The sequence below is a fragment of the Carassius gibelio genome, chromosome B21 (assembly GCF_023724105.1).
Source record: "Carassius gibelio isolate Cgi1373 ecotype wild population from Czech Republic chromosome B21, carGib1.2-hapl.c, whole genome shotgun sequence".
Taxonomy (NCBI): Eukaryota; Metazoa; Chordata; class Actinopteri; order Cypriniformes; family Cyprinidae; genus Carassius; species Carassius gibelio.
Genome location: NC_068416.1, coordinates 12369629 through 12382634, shown reverse-complemented (window position 1 = coordinate 12382634; position 13006 = coordinate 12369629). Strand labels below are relative to the sequence as shown.

Below are 13006 nucleotides of genomic sequence, written 5' to 3'. Positions count from 1 at the left end.
ATCAGTTTGAAGGTCTGTCTACACAAGATTATGGCAGACAAGATTTCTTATGCATTCTGACACTCAAGTGCAGACTTGCTACTGCCACCAGATACACAGACATGCTGCTGTGAGCATGTAAGATATGCTGCTGCTGTGTAGATAAACATACATAAATTCTTTAGAAAATCTAGACAGGTGGAGCTGGGGTAAGTGGAAGGTTTAATATAAATGTATCTATGAATAAATAAATAAGCAAACATGACATGCATATCTGCATCCCTTCATAAAAAACACATATTCGATCAATTTACCATGCTTACATATGACTTTGCTCCACTCATTTACAAAATAATCTGGTGCAACCTGGGAAGGTGCTGAGGCTTCAGCGAGATGACCAGAGTGATGAGAAAGAAAAGAAACACTGTACCACACACACTCATACACAAAGACAGTGACAGATGGATGACAGCTCGACTAGAGGCTGTTTAAAAATCAGAGTCTGATTAGGGAGAGCAGACACTTTAGAAATTCTAGCTATAGTTCCTTTAAAACACTCAAACCCTCCCCAGAATACAAAAAGATACAATAAGATGCCTATTCCTCATAATACCACTTGTTTTGTCAATAAAACTAAATCATCCCACTTTAGTTTACGGAACCAATTCTCACTAACAACTAACTATTAACAATGACTTTTGAATAAATCCAAATGTGCTGCTCATTAATAGTTAGCAGTTGTTAGGTTTAGGATTTAGAATAATGTCAAGAAGAAAAAGGTTATACAGTCCCTGACAAAAGTCTTGTTGCTTATCTATTTTGTAGAAACCCCTGCTGTTAACCTGACTTGTAATTAATCAATTGGTGTTAGAAATAGCTTATATGAAAAGCTAAAACCCTCCCAAATGATGTTTAATGCACTGAAATAAATTAGTTTCACTGAAAAAAGATTTATCATTTAATCAAGACAGAAAGGTCAAATTTTCGTAAGACAAAAGTTTTGTCGCCTATAGAGAAATTGAACAAATTTACTGCAAATACAAAAATATTTCAGAAAATTAAGTAGTAGTGCTGTGAGATTCAAATTTAAAGGGTTAGTTCACCCAATAATCAAAATTATGTCATTAATAACTCACCCTCATGACGTTCCAAACATGTAAGACCTCCATTTATCTTCGGAACACAGTTTAAGATATTTTAGATTTAGTCCGAGAGCTCTCAGTGCCTCCATTGAAACTGTGTGTACGGTACACTGTCCATGTCCAGAAAGGTAAGAAAAACATCATCAGAGTAGTCCATGTGACATCAGAGGGTCTGTTGGAATTTTTTGAAGCATCGAAAATACATTTTGGTCCAAAAATAGCAAAAACGACGACTTTATTCAGCATTGTCTTCTCTTCCGTGTCTGTGTGAGAGAGGGTTCAAATCAAAGCAGTCTGGATATCCGGTTCACGAACGAATCATTCAGTTCACCAAATCGAACTGAATCGTTTTAAACGGTTCACATCTCTAATACGCATTAATCCACAAATGACTTAAGCTGTTAACTTTTTTAATGTGACTGACACTCCCTCTAAGTTCAAACAAACCAATATCCCGGAGTTCATGTACTCAAACAGTACATTGACTGAACTGCTGTGACTCTCTTCACAGCAGTTCAGTCAATGTACTGTTTGAGTACATGAACTCCGGGATATTGGTTTGTTTGAACTCAGAGGGAGTGTCAGCCACATTTTAAAAAAAGTTAAGTCATTTGTGGATTAATGCATATTAGAGATGTGAACCGTTTAAAACGATTCTTTTTTTTAACTTTTAAATTATTTGTTCGCGAACCGGATATCCAGACTGTTTTGATTTGAACTCTCTCTCACACAGACACGGAAGAGAAGACAATGCTGAATAAAGTCGTCGTTTTTGCTATTTTTGGACCAAAATGTATTTTTGATGCTTCAAAAAATTCCAACTGACCCTCTGATGTCACATGGACTACTCTGATGATGTTTTTCTTACCTTTCTGGACATGGACAGTGTACCTTACACACAGATTCAATGGAGGGACTGAGAGCTCTCGGACTAAATCTAAAATATCTTAAACTGTGTTCCGAAGATAAAAGGAGGTCTTACATGTTTGGAACAGCATATGGGTGAGTTATTAATGACATAATTTTCATTTTTGGGCGAACTAACCCTTTAATATCTTGTATGACTTCCATGAGCTTGAATGACTGCATCCATGCGGTTTGGCAAGGATTCATACAATTTATTGATGAAGTCATCAGGAATAGCAAAGAAAGCAGTCTTGCATGCCTCCCAGAGTTCATCAATATTCTTTGGTTTCGTCTTCCATGCTTCCTCTTTCATCCTACCCCACATATGCTCAATGATGTTCATGTCTGGTGACTGGGCTGGCCAATCCTGGAGCATCTTGATCTTCTTCGCCTTGAGGAACTTTGATGTGGAGATGGAAGTATGCAATGGAGCACCATCCTGCTGCAGAATAAGGCCTCTTTTATGGTTGGAAATATAAGAGGTAGCTGAGATTTCTTGGCATATTAGACTGTTGATGTTGCCATCCACCCTGCAGATCTCTCGCACACCCCCATACTGGACGTAACCCCAGACCATGATTTTGCCGCCACCAAACTTCACTGTTTTCTTGGTGAATCTTGGATCCATGCGGGCTCCAGTAGATCTCCTGCAATATTTGCGGCGACTGTGGTGTAATTCAACAGAAGATTCATCTGAAAAATCCACATTCTGATACTTTTCCAGCGTCTATCCTTTGAGCCTTGGCAAATGCCACGGTATTTCAATTGTCTTTTGTTTAGTGCTGGCTTATGGGCACTAATTCGACCATGGAGGCCATTCCAAGACAGAATCCGACAAACCGTTCTGGTTGACACAGGGACTCTAGGTGACCAGGTCTTGTGGAGCTGTAGTGGAAAATGGGCTGGCCTTGGATTTTCAAGCCAACAAACGGTCCTCTGGAGCAGTTGTCTTGCGGGGTCTGCCTGACCTGGGCTTGTCAAAAACATCTCCAGTGTCTTCAAATGTTTTTTTTTATCGTTTGTACTTGATGCTGAGACACATTGAAGGTGTCTGCCATATCAGCAGTGGATGTGGTCTTCAGCCTCTTGATAATCAAAACTTTAGTCTCAGGGTGAATCTTAGGCATGTTTGCAGAGGCCTAGTTGCAGTTGATGTGAAGGTCTACTGTACTGGGGTTGTTTTTATACACACCGGAGACCTAATTGATCCACTATTAGTCAAAGGGGAAGCTCATATGACAGGGCGACAACACTTATGTCTTTGCAAAAATTGACTCAATGGGCTGTTGGGATTAAAATGAGCCATTTCTTGTAAAAAAAATCTTGATTAGAAATATATTTCAGTGGCACTTCAGGTCAATTTGTATACAAGCGACAATACTTTTGTCAGGGACTGTATATGTGCTTTATAAGTACTAATAAACAGCCAATATGCTAGCAATAAGCATGCAAATAAGTAACTAGTTAATATTGAGAAATGGACCTTAAAATAAAATGCATATAGAGCACTGTGCTAGCAAGCAAGCAAGCGCAAGGTTGGGGGTTCGAATCCCCAGGAACACATGATATGTAAAAAATGATAGCCTGAATGCACTGTAAGTTGCTTTGGATAAAAGCGTCTGCTAAATGCATAAATTTAGTTTAATTTAATTTTAATCTCAGATTTGACTAACAGGAAAACTAAATATAAATCATGTGTATACGCATTTACACATATATACAGACAATATGGAGACAATTTATTGACATGTCATGAATGACTTATACATTTTAGAGTAACCAAATTATGAGTTTTAATGTATGTAATATTTTATTAAATATTTAATATCATATAACATTTAAATGATCATTATTATATATTTATATATGTATCCATGTTGTTAAGATACAAGTTCATTATCATTGTTGCTAAGAACGAAAACAGTTGCAATTTTAGTCTCTGAGAAACAGTGCCAGGTAACCCTGTTCCCACCTGAAAGCATGTATCTACTCAGATACTCAGTAATGACAGCTCTGTAACCTGGCATAAATGACTATTATCAGCACATACTCTCTTGTTTTTATTCTCTTCTCTCCCACACACACACACACACACACACACCATACTAATCACCTCAGCAGCGAGTCTCTCATTAGCACTGGCTGTCTTTGGCCCTCTCCAGGACCCTGTCAGTATTTCATTAGTCTAGATCTCTGCTTGTAGCTGGCATGTAGCTAATTGACGAGTAAGAGGCCAAAGTGCCAGAAAATCATTAGGACTAAATTAATAATGCAGCGAGGTCTTCCATCGGAGCTTGTCTTCTGCTTAGCAACGGAACCATGCACCATGAAAAAAAAAAAAAAAAAGAACATTGAGGGATTTGAAAAGGATAGAGTTGAAAAGTTGCAAGAGATCACTTGAATACCCAAAGTACAAGAATGACAAGTGCTTTAGCTACACATATTACTTTAAGTGTGTTGTTGCATTACAAAATGTCACACTGCAGTTCATAACAGTACGCAAATCTGAACATTTTGGACATTTCCACAAGGGGAACTAAAACAGAGTAAACACCCCAATTCTCACTATTAACAAACCATTAACTACGACTTTTGCCTCAATAAACTCATAATTTACTGATTAATAATAGTTAATAAGGTTGTTGTTAAGTTTAGGTATTGGGTATGATTAGGGATGCAGAATAGTACTAATAAGCAGACAATATTTTATAGGCATGCTAATAAGCAACTATAGTTAATGGGACATCGGTCAAGCATATGGGTCTGTTTGTGTGAAATATCTGGCAAAATAATTTATCAAAATGAAAAAGAAAATCAAAGGGAAAGTCAGAATATGTCATTGTGAGTCTGGTCTTGTCGAGGATTTCAAATACATCAATCTTTCAGGTAGGAAGCCTTGTCAGGGATGTGAATGTAATTTCTTGACTAAGAGCAGTTGTCAGGGAGATGGATGGAGCCCCTAATTTATACAATAATGCCAAATTCTTTGTTTGAATATGAAGTAATTCATGTGAATGTCTGTATGATCAAATCATGACTGTAAATAACCATAGCGCTGTCTGAAAAGGGATGTATTTTGGATAAATGTTGATTATGCCTAATTTTGCAAAAGCCATTAAGAGAACTTATTTTATACAAAGTAACTTATAGTAGATGGACACTTACCCAACACTCTTAAAAATAAAGCTTTTCCAAAAATGTTTCAGTAAAGGATTCTTAACTGGCATTGTTTAAAAACATTAAAAATGTTAAAAACATTTAATATGTAATCTTTCCATTGGACATAAGATTCTTTAAAATGGAATGATTATTACAATGTCCCTTACACTAAGAAGAAAATGGTCCTTCTATTGCATTGATACAAAATCCCTCTTCTGGCACTTTTAGTGTAGTGTGAAGACCTTCACAATTTATGTCACATTAGTGTCTTCACGCTACAATTTTGAAGACATTATAATAATCTTAATAACTTTTTTTTCAGAAACTTTTGTAAAATGCAAAGCTTCCATGGATGTTAAAGTTTCTTCATGGAACAATAGAAACCAATAAAGAACCTGTATGGAGCAAAAGACATATGATAATAGGCCATAAAGGTAAACTCAGTTCTGTAACTATTAGCCACCATCTCAAGCTTCAATCCTTTCTAATGGGATTTGGGAAACTTACAATATTCATGAGGGTCAGGAGGTATTTCTGGATGTGCTCTCTGCCATGAAACATCACCACAGAGCAGTCGACTCCCAAGAGAACCTCGATGTTAAAGATCTCATCTTCATAAGTCTCTCTGCGTGTTCGTGTGTTGCTCTTTATTTTCTTCTTAACATGGTGGGGTAAATACTGCAATCCAGCCTGAAGACCCAGAGGTGAACCTGCAAAAAAATAAATCACAAAAATGACATCATTTTAAAAGGTCATGAGGAATCTTGATAATCATAATAAAAATTCTATGATGTGACTCATTCAAATATAACATCATGAAGAAGGCAAATTTAAATGAGACATTGAAACTAAACTGCCCATTGTATATTGTTCATACTGTAGATTTTTCAGCCCATTACTTAATATGAAAATAGCTGTACAATGATAAACAAAAACAGTGGCAGTATGTTTCTCATTTCATTCAGCAGATTCTCCCTCTTGTCACCTAACACACGGCACAAACAATCTCACAACTCCGAGAGCTTTCATGTTCAGTGCCACTGAGGCATGTCTCTCAGGCTCTGCCTGTGCCAAAACTGCTCGAGCGAGGGACAGTGTGAGGTGAGAGAGAACTAAATGGATGACAGGCAGAAAAATGTTACTGTAACAATTCAGTGACACCTTGCCTTGATTTCCCTTAATAAAATTCTCAATTATCATATTTATTTACAATGGTATTTACATTGTACTTGGTATTGTGTCCAAAACATTTGTATGTCACCGCAATGTGCTTGCTTTACAGACTTCACTCTGTGTATTCTGAAGGAAATTTGATGTTTCTTCCCAAGGTGGTAAACCTTATGATTACACATTTTTATATGCCATTTGACGTTCCCATTTAATTTCTTCATTTCTTCAGAAGTAATGAGATAATCCTGAAGGGCGATTCACCAATCAGAGAAGTCGCTGTTACTATGGAAACCAGAATTCCAGCACAAGAGCTCACAAGTGACCACCCACTCCTATCGAGCATTGTAAATGACATAACTGATTTTCCTGATACTCTCACAAAACTTGTGTATGTTTCAATATTTTGTTAAAAACTTTGAATACAGTATATGATATATTGAATCACAAAAAGTTTTATATTGTACTGTTGTTTCAGATTCCATTGCGTTATTTGCAAACCATCTTAGGATAAGCAGTTCAGTGTCTTCACATCTGATTAGATGCACCCCCCCCCCCTCCAATTTCTGGAGCCTCGATTCCTTACCATTATGCTACAGTGATCCAACATTATTGTGTTTTGTATTTTGTGTGTGTGTGTGTTTATATATATATTTTTTACAGTGTGAGTTCTAATATTAAAGTGTTTTAATACATAGCAGTTGTTTTGTCTCTTCATTTGTAGAAAGTTTGGTTTCAAGAATTGAAAAAAAAAAACCCACTATACAAAGGGTCATTTGGAGTCTCCAAGTGGCTTTTTTTGGGGAACGCCTAGACATAAACTTAGATAAACATGTGTAAAACACTCATTATCCAAGGTATTATCATCAAATTTGAAACTGGGGTTGGTAAGGCTTCATGCTTTGATCCCATTGTGTTTTCCAGCTAATACCTCCCAGCTGGAGTTATCTACAGGCATGTTTTTACAAAAAAAAATGTAGGCGGAATTTTTTTTTCCCTTTTTTACTGTGTTCAAAGTTCTATTACTCAATACCAGTAAGACATACAGTGATTCTGACACTTCAGGTACAAACCTCAAAGTGTCCCCTTTCAAAAGAGACCAAAACCAGGCATATACTCCAAATGGTTCAAGAACAGCAAGCAATTTAATTTGGAGAGGCTTTTTTTTAGGCGTTGTTGGCAAAATTTGCAGGAAAGCTAAGAGGTTAACCCATGAAAATATCCAACCTTAGATGAAAACAAATGAAATAGAAACAAACTTTTTTCACAGGATCAGCGATTCAGGATTTCCAGATCAATACTTACAGAATCGTTAATCTGCAGTCTAATAAGAATGTATACACTGTTTGTGTAATTCAAACAAATGCTCTTCTTCGGTTCCTTTCAGATTTGATTTCTCAAGTATAGCACTTCACAGTCTGTATGGTTCAGAATGGAGGGATCTTGAATGATGAATGTTCCCTGTTTTGAATCGGCAAAGCTGTATACATCTTCTTTATAAACTTTGCATTTATGTTTAATAATAAAGTCGAATTTCATAAACGTCTGGCTAGTTTCTAAACAAGCACAGACACACAAAATGGAATGGGAAGTCCAACAAATACGCCATAAAAATCAGTAATGTTTACTGCCAAGAGATCAACAATCATTAATGGTATAAATGAAAATGCCGCAAATGCTAGTAAAAGAAAATCAGCAGAACAAACAAATTGCAATGTTTATTAGCTTGACAAAATTTATATGAAAATGAGTCATGGGCTCTGTGCAACAGACATCTTTTTTTTTTTTTTTTTTGTATTTAGCAGCACATTACACTAGAATATGAAAGTGAGGGTATATGTTTAGGTGAGTTTTTGTTTATTGCTTCAACAAATAAACTTATCATTCGATAAAGTAGCTCCTTACTACAAGGTATAGTACACACTTGGAAAATTATGAAAATAGCTGAAATGTTGTTGCAATGCTTAAGTTAGTAAGACCAACATTTTTAGATACATTAGGTACTCCTCATGTCAGGGCTGATTCTCCTTTAAAAATCATTTGTATTCTAAGCCAGTACTTAACCTTTTCCATGACTCTGGCTTTTGTGTTGATGTCCTTTTAATTGCCTCTACCCTTGGTGTCATTCCAGCACGGGGCGCACATTCCCAGGTCACTTTAACATGCTAGTTCTTGTTCTAATTTGACTCCATGCTGAAAACTCCAGCATGTGTGAAGGACCAGCTTTGGTTTTCCACTAGTTTATTCACTTTCATATGTAGCTTTGGGAAGTCTGATTCATTCTAGTAAATCGGTTCATCCTAAATGGTCTGCTTTCTCATATTTCTTATATTCACATTTCTAGGGAATATACTTATTGGCTGGTTCATTTTTTTGGGGGGGATGGGTTCTAAATTTTCTTCTGGGAACAGAAGTATAAAACAAAAAGCAACTGTGCAAATTTAGAACCCATCCCAACCCGTCCCACCCCCTGGGAGACTTCAAAATAAAGAAAAAAAAAAGAAATAATAATAATAATACTAGTGGTGACCCCAAATAGTCGACTATTCGATGCCTAGATTCGAGGAGCCTGATTCGACTACCAATCTAACAGTCGAATATTCGCGGGCTGTTATGGTTATGCCATTCTGACTATATGTGAGCACTCAAATGTCTGATTTCACATAGAACTTATGGTTTTCTCCCAATAAATTAATATGCAGTCTAATATGATAAAGCCGTGAATAAGAATCTGAAAAGAAAGAAGCTTCAAATAAATAATTTAAAGTGTGTGAATAAATCAAACCATGCCTATAGATTTATGTTTCACTTTCCATAATCTGTGAACGAGGAGCATCTTGGCGGCAGGGATTTAAACTTTACCAAGACTCAAACTGACATGGGCAGAGACTGGATTTCTTCGAAAACAGGTAGGGTACAAGTAATTTCAAAACATTTCAATATCGTGAATATATTATTTACCTGATATAAGATGCATTTGGTTTGAGTCAAGCGCTTCATTGTAGTACTGCAGTGATATCTCTTCAGCACACAGCATGAGCAGGTAAAACTACAATGCAGAATATTAATAACTATGACTGGACTGTCACATCCATACCATTATAATGAGAACACCATTCTAATAAAACGCTGTGAATTTTTAGAGTTTAGCTGCCGTGTTTCTGCACATTGTTGGGAAGAACGCGTCCACAAAAGCAGTTCGCATTCAGAGTAAATGAATTACTCCGGGATATTGGTTTATTTTAACTCAGAGGGAGTGTCAGCCACATTAAAAAAGTTAACAGCTTAAGTCATTTGTGGATTAATGCGTATTGGAGAATTCTGGAAGGATTATAAACCACTATCATCATAGATATCTCCCAGAGTGTTTACTTTATTATGAGCCCATTGCGGACAATGAAATAAGTGTGGAAGGCGATATTAAAGGGTTGGTTCACCCAAAAATGAAAATTATGTAATTAATAACTTACCCTCATGTCGTTCCAAACCCGTAGGACCTCCGTTCATCTTCTGAACACAGTTTAAGCTTCACAGCAGTTCAGTCAGTGTACTGTTTGAGACGCGAACTGTTTCAAACGATTTAGTTCGATTCGGTGAACTGGTTCAAGAAGATCCGGTTAAATCGAATGCTTAGTTTGCGAACCAGACATCACTTCATTGCAGTGTTGTGAACACGCTCACAACAGACCCGGAAGAGAAGACAATGCTGAATAAATATGTAGCATTTGTTATTTATGGACAAAAATGTATATTTGATGCTTCAACAAATTCTAACTGACCTTCTGATGTCACATGGACTACTTTGATGATGTTTTTCTTACCTTTCTGGACATGGACAGTAGACCATACACACAGCTTCAATGGGGGGACTGAGAGCTCTCAGACTAAATCTAAAATATCTTAAACTGTGTTCAGAAGATAAGTCTCATGGGCTTGGAACGACATGAGGGTGAGTTATTAATTACATAATTTTCATTTTTGGTCGAACTAACCCTTTAATGTTTATTCTAAAGAAACCAGATTGAAATGTAACTTCTAAAATATTAGCAAACTTTTCACTGTCGCGTAATCTTAGCGCTAAAAGGTGCCTTGGTCTACTTCCTTGAAAATAGTAATTCTGCCTGGATCTTTGAATCGGGAATTCTGCCCTGAATCTCAGTAACGAACTGAGTTCAGACCTAACCGCCATGATTTTGCTAAGTGCATTGTCTGAGTGTTCGCGGATTATTTACTGAACCTTTGTTAATTTAAATGAACTGAACAAATTTATTTCTGAATTGACTGCAAAAGTTTTAATCTAGAAAAATGTAGGGGTTAAATAGCCATATAATGGCATGAGATAGCAGAGGGATCAAAGATATTCTGCATAAATTTCCATCATGATCCAACAAAGATAAGGAACAGATATCGGAATCACGATGAAAGAAAAACCATATTCCTATTCTCCACTATTGTTTTTATATGTGTCATTCTACCGTCTGTATCACAACCTGTATCCGAAATAGTAATATTAATTAATAAGTCCTCAGAAACCAATATTAGGACACCCTTGGTTTTAGTATCCAAAGATGAATAAGATACTACTTCATTAAACGTATTATTACACCTGTGTACATCCTCCTCTTTCAAATGTGATTCTTGAACTAACACTATATCAATCTTTCTTCTCTACAAAAAAAAATAAAAAATCCAAAAACCTGTATGTTTGTGCAGGCCATTAATATTACAACTCAAAATATTAAGGCCAGTCATAGATGTCAAACAGAATTACTGCATAATAAAACAAATACAAATTTGAAAATAAAACCAGTTGAGTCTACCATTAAATCACCCCAATTTTGACCTATTAGTTTGGTTGAATTGGATCATTGAACGTCAGCACCAAAGACATTGGTTAATAAAATGGTATTAAATATATAAAGGGTATTTGTGTTATTTAACATTTAATCATTGCAGGTTTGGATCACATTCTGAGTCGCATTTCGCTGTTTTTATTCATTTTTATTCATTCATTTAAGTTTTTTTTTTTTTTTTTGTGAGTGACATTAATGCATTAATCTCATTAATAAATGCATGTTCATTTTTATTCTAGAACTACAGTGAGATCTTCTTGTAAATTAAAAAGTAATGCATTACTTTACTAGTAACTTGAAGAAAGTAATCTGATTATGTAACTCACGTTACTTGTAATGTATTACCCCCCAACACTGTTCATGAGGACATCAAGTGACTCCCTTAGTCTGCTTTCTAATATTGATTCACAGATTCAAGATGATAAGATTATCCCTGAACTGTCAAAAAACCTTGTATATGTTTGCAAAAAAATTAATTCAATTCAGATATATGGTATTTTATACTATATTCAGTCACTTAACATTGTCATCAGATTTCGGGATTAAATGACGACTGCTATGTTCATTATTACATCCAACAACAAAACACCTTAATTGCTTAGGAGTCATTCTTGCCTACATCTGCTCTGGCAGTGAAACAACTGCAGACTGATGACACTCAAGGCAAGTCTAAGGTAAGACGGCCGTGTCAATGAACAATCATGGGAGGGGCCTGGGTCTGTGTGACATCACACAGCCCAGAATCTGAGAATGGCTTGATTTAAAAAAGGGGATATTATTTATCTGGCTTTTAAAAAAAGAAAAACACTGGGTTGATTTTTATCATTAAAGGGTGGCTGAGAACACACACTGCCAAAAAAAATTTCGCAACATGTTAAAGTCAATTTTGCATCCAATGACCCCTTTAATATAAATTTACCTGTTCACATTTAATGCTGTCACCATGACTTATTCAAACCCCTTATTATGTTTTTCCAGAAAAATATGGATTAATACGATTTAATTAAAAAATTATTGGATTTTTTTTGTACATTTTATTTATAAAAAAATATGAGCCCTTATAATAACTAAAATATAGTGAGCTATTTTTATTTGTAAATCAAGGAAAACCATGAAGTGACAGTAAAGTAGTTCTACTACACTGTACATTGTTACAGTCAAGCGAGTATCACAATGTCAGCTGACACAATCATATTTCAATAGTAATAGCCTTGTGCCACTGCGTTTTATTTGCTATTGACTATGAATAGAAAGATATTCTATATGCCATTCTGAGAGGACATGTCTGCTCCTAGTTATCCCCTGACCTGAAGTCATAGCCGTTTCAACTGCAAGGAGTGCCGGTCTGCAAGGAGCAATGCTGATGTACAGAATATTGATGAAGGTTGGGCAGACAGTAACTGTTGCCAATTATCATAATTCTTTGAATCAATGAGTGCTAGGCTTGTCAGTTCTGACATATCAGGCTCACAAGCGTTATTTGTATTCAGGAAACGGGAGCATCATAAAAAACTGCAAGGATAAAATGAAAACTGAATCTTTTAGAAGCTTTCAAGTAGAACCTTTGCTTTGAAAATGAAATCAAAGTCATTTGGATCTGTTAACAACTTGAGAAATCCTCTTTGAATATGCCAGTGGAAGTTTGGCTTGACTCTATCGACATGTTTTTATTATTATTTATTTATTTTTATTTTAATAAATATACTTTAGAAACACTGGTTAGTTTTTATATTCCCAATGGCAAAGTTAATTTTGAATCAAATTAGACATGGTTGGCTTTAAATCAATGCTCACATATGT

At 35.9% G+C, this 13006-nt stretch overlaps 1 protein-coding gene across 1 annotated transcript in view; it reads right to left on the bottom strand.

Moving 5' to 3' along the window:
* The window catches only part of adamts2a (ADAM metallopeptidase with thrombospondin type 1 motif, 2a), an 89913-nt gene that overhangs the window by 30569 nt on the left and 46338 nt on the right, over window positions 1-13006 (bottom strand). The window contains exon 4 of the mRNA XM_052588644.1: window positions 5694-5896. Coding sequence (XP_052444604.1) covers window positions 5694-5896 — 203 coding nt within the window. The remainder of the gene's footprint in view (window positions 1-5693; window positions 5897-13006) is intronic.